Genomic DNA, 6,924 nt, shown 5'->3' with positions numbered 1-6,924 from the left:
GCTATCAGCTATTTTTCCCACCCATAGCCTTACATACAAGGTGATAACTGCTGAAAACTACCAAGCATAAATAGGGGGAAAAGGATATTTTTGTTATTGGCAATTCTGCACCCAGTTGAGAAACTGTTCCTTCTCATGACAGCCCAGGGCACTGAAGTCCCAAGAAGTTTATTTTTTAATAAGACAAGGCAAGTAGAGGCTCAGAGAGTGAGATGCAACAGCCTAGAATGGAGGCTGACAGTTCATAGCCAGCATGTTAATTCAAGGCTGTTTTGGGTTTTTTTTCCCCTTAAAATGAGACACCTGAAAACACTGTGAGTAAGGATAGGGTACAAAGTTTGTGACACGGAATCTTGAGAGCCTTGGAACAAGTGGCTAATTAGTATGGAGGAGGAAAGGTTTAAAGTTCCATGTGCTGCTGTCACTTGTTTCTTAAACTTCTGGCCATCTTGATCAGTTAATTTTCACCATTTCTCAGCATGTGGCTTCATCCTCAACCTGCAGCTGAAATCACTACCTCTGGAATTGGGTTCTCCAGAGCAAGTGCCAGCACTTTCACTCCAGGCTCCCAATTCATCAGTGGCTCACAGATGTCTGCTGGCATCAGCTGCAGATGAGAGCCTCATGTCAGCTCTTGCTATAGCTGTCTTCATCCCTGCTTCCCCGGTTGCAGATGTCTGATCTCTCAGGCTGCATCCTTTTTATTCCTTTCTCACATCTATGTGGGTCACAGCATGGCACACCCATTCAATCCATGCTTCCAACAGCATTTGAGGCCTATCTCAGATCAGCCTTACAGTGTTTTGGGTTTGCTGGGGATTTTTTTAAAGGAATATGTCCTTCCTTATAATCAAGTTGCAGCAGCTTCAGATAGCTGGAATTGCTCTGATATGACAAAGAGGAACTTAGGAGACAAAATCGGCTGAGCTTCATCTCAGTCCAGTTTCTTTAGCCGTGTTCACCAACGCCTCCTACATGACAATAAAATCTTGCTAATCAACCTGCAGTGATGAATAAGACCCTGCTGGCTTCAAAAAGACAATCTTGCTAATCAACCTGCAGTGATGAATAAGACCCTGCTGGCTTCAAAAAGACATTCAGAACCTCACTGCCCAGAGGGGTGGTATGGTGTCCACTTATTTGCCCTGTTCTTAGACATCACTGATGCTTGCTGTAGTCCAGCCACTGTTTATGCTGGCAATATCAACCCCACCTACTACCCACTGCTAACAATTTGCTTTGAGGCAGATTGCACAACTCCCTCATTGTACCATGCCCAGATAACAATGTCTGAAGCAGTAGTGAGGTGAGTGTGCACAGCAGCTGTGAACACAATACACAAAACTGAGCATTCTGGAGAGGGAGTTACCCAAAACTGGTAGCACCAGGAAGAAAGCTGGAATGTCACAGTTTACTTGAAGCAACCATCTGTTGAATTAAACAGTAGACAGGGCATTACCAGTAGATTTATGAGAGTTAAGAGTCATTCTAGAAAGAAATCTTAAGGAAGCGTGAGAAGTTATGACCCGGGACAAGACCTGGAAATGGGATGAGGAAAACAGCAGCCACCAAAGCCAGGGCTGGCACTTCCAGCAGGAGCCCACTGCTAGTGGATGGTGTGAGCAGCCTGTGTGTAGACAGCATACTGATTTTGATAGGGTGTAGTACTGTGTGGGGTGTGGGAGCTTGCTGGGTGGATGGATTAGTAGAAAGAGTGCACACAGAGTGCTTATATCTCCCTAGGGAGAGATGCATGAGTTGTGGAAACAGCAACCCAGAGGACAGATGTGCACACCTAAACATGCATGTGTGTGTGTGTGCTTAGAGGTTGGGGGTAGATGTAGGCAAGGTATAAGGATGAAATTTTTTACAGTGAGGGTGGTGAAACACTAAACAAAGAACAGGTTACCGAAAGAGGTGGTAGATGCCCCATCCCTGGAAATATTCAAGGTCAGGTTGTATTGGGCTCTGAGTGCCAGTCTAATCAAGTTAAAGATAGTCCTGCTCACTACAGGGATGTTGGACTAGATGACTGTTAAAGGTCCCTTCCAACCCAAAACATTCTATGATTTTATGGCACTATGATTCCACAGTTTGTGGATTAGTCACAGAAGGGCACTTAGAAATTTCTAGATGTTTATCAGCATTTTCTGTGTGTCTTGAATTTGTGGTCTTGAATCTGTTGTGTTGCCAATGCCAATTGTAATTGTGTATTTGGATGCTTGCCAGTTAGTTAGATGCTGCTAGTAATCAATTAAATGTCTCCTATCACCTTTGGCAAGTCTTGGAAAGCTGAGCTCTCTTCCTGTCTCTATCCCCCATACTGTGACATCACAAACTGAGGAGCTGTGAGGTGGCATCCAAGACGACTACCTTGCAGTCCAGCCTTTGGACTCTAGCAGTATGCAACTCCTACTCTTGCCTCATGTCAACAGTGAAAGCAATTAACCTGGTGCTGCCTGAAATTGAGGTGTATTTGGCCGGCTCCAGCTTAGATGGCCAACTGGTTCTGCATCTCAGAAGTACCCTGGTGGATCCTCTTGTGAAGGTGGAACTTGTGGGAAGAGGTTTCCTGAGGTGGTTTGAGGAGGATAATCCTGACCTGGACTACTATAAGATTACAGCTTGCACCAATGATGCAGTCTATGTCTTCAAAACTGAGAACTTCCACATAGAAGGTAAATCACTGCAATGAGGAGCTGGTTAAATGAACAGCAATGTTAAATACTGGGCTGCAGAAGGTGGGGCCAGACCTTTTCCAGAGGGGAGGAAGTCTTCCTTTTGCCAGTGTCCTTATCCTCAGTTTCTACCCCATGGCATGCCCATTTTCACTGTATCATATGGCAGCTGGGGCTTTGTGATAACTGGTAGCATTGTACACAAAGCAGTATTTAAGAGTATGAGCAGAAGGTAGTGGCTGTATCTATGAAGAAATTTATCACAATCTGTGTAGCAGCCAGCAGGAAACTTTTAGACACAAGCACATCACTGAAGCATTCTTTGGTCATCTAAAATACTTGCCTTCAGTGTTCTTGACTTACATGTTAGGCAGTGTCCCCTGGGAATACAGGCTTTGCTCTATTTGCTACTGTAGCAAAGGCATTGTTAGAGTTAGTGCTGTATCTTTACTGAGAGACAAGAAAAATGTGAGAGGTACATTGAAAACACCTTCAAAATTGTGACTATTTCACTGGATCTCAGAACGATTGAGGTTGGAAAGGCACTCTGAAGGAAATCTGGTCCAACCCCCATACTCACATAGGGCCACACAGAGTCAGTTTCCCAGGACCATTTCCAGAAGGCTTTTCAATTTCTTCATTGAAGGAGACTCCACAACTTTTGTAGGTAACCTATTTATCAGAGGAAAAAACGGGTTTCCCGGTGGTCAGAAAGAGCCTCCAGAGTCTCAGTTTGTGCCTGTTGCCTCTTGTCACTGAAAAAAAAGCCTGTCTCTATATTTTTGCATCTCCCCTTCAGATATTACATACCTCAACATGCACATACATAAATGTAGAGCTAACTGTTGAAATGTACAGATTTACTAAACAGAATAAAGTTGGTGGGATGCAATGACCATCTAAACCAGTGAATTATTCTACAGGATGCTTAAAGCAAATAGAAGTGTCCTAGGAGGTGCATTCTCCTTTCTCAGGTCTTCTTTCTTAAGCCTCTTGGGAACCCTGAAAATTTTAGTCTACAGATCATAGGTGGTTTGCTGCCCTAGAGGAGTTTAGTACTGAAGTTAGACTGTGCCAATATGTGGAAACTGTGCTTTTGAGCTACAATCTGCAGTGGTCAAGGTTCTTTTCTTTTCACATTTGCAGGCTCATCTCCACCCAAATGATATTTTCCTCTAAAACATGCATTAGAGTCTTAGCCTTGATGCACTGCAGCATGCTGACACTTCCTGTAGTCTACCAGATGTTACAAGAGAGAGAAGGGCTGAGTGTTGGAAAAATTATTTATTATGTTTTTAATAAGTACCTATAAAGCACTTCAGCTCTGGACCTGTTTGGCTAAAGTTCAAATTAAAGACAGATTTGAACCCATATTCTTCCACCTACACACACACTCCTTGTTTCAAAAGAGCCATCAAAACTTACCAATGCAGTACAGTTTAATAACAGATTTTACCACTGTAAGTAAGTCTGTTCCTTCCTTTTCCTGCATTGATTACATCTCTGTAGAAGTGCTCTAACAAGTCGAAGGAAGCCATTTTAAAACATGAAAGAAGATGTTGACCTGACCTGACCCTCTGTGCCCCCCACTGCTGTTGGCATACAAGGAATGTGTGTTTGAACAGACTGCTGCCTGTGTCAGCTTTTGACACTCAGCTGCTAATATGCTCTTGATAGCATGTCACTATCTAGTGTTTGATCTTACCACATGCCCTGCTTGGGTCACATCTGATGTCTGTCAGAAGTGTATATATATGGATCCAGGTGCCTGCTGACTTATTTCTTTTTAACTCTGGTAAGCCCTGCCACTGCACAAGAAACTCAGTATTGTCTCTGTGAGAGAAAGACTACTGGAGGAAGTGACTCCTGGCAGTCATTGAATATAGCTGCTAACAGCTCTAGGATAATTAGATCCAGAAAAGAAAGAGATGACTTTCAGTGCTACCAGGGACAACCATCCTCATCACCAGCAGAACCTCCTCAGTCAAAGCAAACCAGAGGCAGGAGCTCATAGTACTTTGAAACTCCTCAAGCATTGCTGTGCACTTGTTAATCACTACCCAGGAAATGCCTTGTGTCCTTCATAATAAGGTCACCCCTCAAGGCACTCCTATCAGCAGCCATTCTGCACTTTCCCCATAGCTGCAGCTGTCTTCTCCCTTGCTGGTAAATAGAAGATGGAACACTTTCTGAATTAGGTAGCATGATAAATTGTTTGGAATTGACTCAGGTTTTCCAGTGTGACTGAAGTTGCCAGGGTGAGACATCAAGGTGTTCATATGTTTTAAATGCATCTGATAGCAGTGTGTTGATTTGCTTTCAGATGGCTGTCTGGATTCTGGGGTTCACACCTTTGACTTCCATTTCAACATTCCTCCAAGTATTCCTTCTACATTCACCAGCAAAATTGGCTGCATATCCTACTTTGTTCAAGGGACTTGCTGCAGCCACCATGTTGTCTTAGCTAAAGAGGAGAGATGTTTACTGTTGCAAGGAACTGCTGGTAACCACAGAAGTTACGTGGAAGACAAGGTAGGGAGAACAAGCTATTTGAGCTGGAGACTCACAGACCTACCTTGTTTTGATGCAGAGCTGTAGCTGCTTACTAATGAGCATTCACAAACTTCTGGCTCTCAGCTTCTTCATTTTAGCATTCAAATGACACTTCGACATCTTCTGTCATCTTTGTCCTGGGGCTTGCACCATGATGTTTCTTTTCTTGCCTACAAGGTGCATTTTAAGACTTCCCAGAGTGGGGGGTAGGGAGCACTCTCAGATCCAGGATGTCCAAAAAGGGAGGTTACTCTCTGGCTTTGAAGTCTAAACCTTGGGCTAGCATCATCATAGGAGATGCCATTTTCACCATATCCTACCTAGCCTGAGACAGTCAGGCAAAGGTCATTAAGACAGATAGAACATGATCCTGATAATTTTGTGGCCTCCCTCTAAATTTGGCTATGCATAGCTAAAGATGACAATGTTTATGTGTGCACACATCAATTATTTGCACAGATGCTCAGGAGGACTCTAATAGTTCAGCTAGATCACATTCAGTGCAGTAAAGAAGACTGTCCTCTAGGTTAATGCTGGGGTTTGTGTGGAGGTTTGAGCAGCCTCAGCTGTTGCATTAGTAGTTTGCACATGTGGTGCTTGGGAATCATCCCATATCCAGCAATAAGAACTCATCATACTTTGCCTTTCTGCTCACCCTCTCCATGCAGGCCCCAGTGGTGGTGAAGGCTAGGAAGGATGTGATGTATTTCTGCTGCTTCAGTTATGGTTCTGTGATCCTTCAGATTTCCCTTGAGAAAAGGATATTTTGCCCTGGAGAAACCATTATCTTCAAGACTGATATTTCCAACAGGACATGTAGAAATGTCAGGAAGGTTTGTTTTGCTGTACACTGCATTGTCCTGTATAGTGGCTTCAGCAGCAGGGGAGAATTACGTTCTTTGGAAAACATAAGCGAAGTGACAAAGTTGGAGGTCCTTAGGAATATAGCTCCCTCTGAGACCATGAGAGTCACCAGTGCTCTGGTTCTGCCAAAACCCATGCCTCTCACCAGCACTCTCAAGGAAAATAAAATCATGGCATTCAAATATGAGCTGGTAGGCACCTCTGACCTTCCTTGGACCACATCCACTGTCATAGCCAGGGTGCCCATCATCATAGCGGCCACACTGGATCATCTTTCTGTGGAGCAGAACACCATGACTCTGCATGAAAATAAAGGTGTCATCTCAAAGAAATGAGCCTTCACTGAGACAATTCTGAGCTTTACCCAGGAGAAGTTGCCAGCAGATCCACAGAATAAAAGGATTTTTTTGCAAAACCCACACACACCAGTTGCATGCTTTCATACCATCTAGTTTTGATCTAGTTTCCACTACTTCAGGTTGCTCAAAGTCCTATCCAGCCTGGTCTTGAACACTTCCAGGGAGGGGGCATGTGATGGGTTATGCCCATCCTAAAAGCAGGGGGGGCAGAGGGCTTGTGAGAGCCTTGCTCTCCCTGGAGGTTGTTTTCCCCCTGGGGAACTGAGTCAATCTGTTCCACTCCCCCTCCCTATCCAGCAAGCCTATAAAAAGGAAGAGACTGCAGCCATTTTCTCTCTCTTTGGCTTCTGCCTTGCCTGGATGAGAGGCTCTTTGCCTTCTGCTTTGACTGGACAAGAGGACTGCTGCTGGCTTCCTGCTTCTCTGCCACATGGTCAGGCCTGGTCCTCCTCCCTGCTACATCCATGTCT

The 6,924-nt window shown here is 44.3% G+C and overlaps 1 protein-coding gene across 1 annotated transcript; it reads left to right on the top strand.

The window, feature by feature from the left end:
* Positions 1 to 2,425: 2,425 nt before the first annotated feature.
* ARRDC5 (arrestin domain containing 5) lies at positions 2,426 to 6,430 on the top strand. Its single transcript, XM_009899255.2, has 3 exons — positions 2,426 to 2,678; positions 5,002 to 5,210; positions 5,900 to 6,430. The coding sequence occupies exons 1-3, from the start codon at positions 2,426 to 2,428 to the stop codon at positions 6,428 to 6,430; spliced, it is 993 nt and encodes a 330-aa protein (XP_009897557.1).
* The last annotated feature ends 494 nt before the right edge of the window (positions 6,431 to 6,924 follow it).

This window comes from Dryobates pubescens, chromosome Z, assembly GCF_014839835.1.
Source record: "Dryobates pubescens isolate bDryPub1 chromosome Z, bDryPub1.pri, whole genome shotgun sequence".
In the NCBI taxonomy this organism is placed as follows: Eukaryota; Metazoa; Chordata; class Aves; order Piciformes; family Picidae; genus Dryobates; species Dryobates pubescens.
Note: the sequence above shows the minus strand (reverse complement) of the source record. Positions and strands in the feature narration are given on the sequence as shown.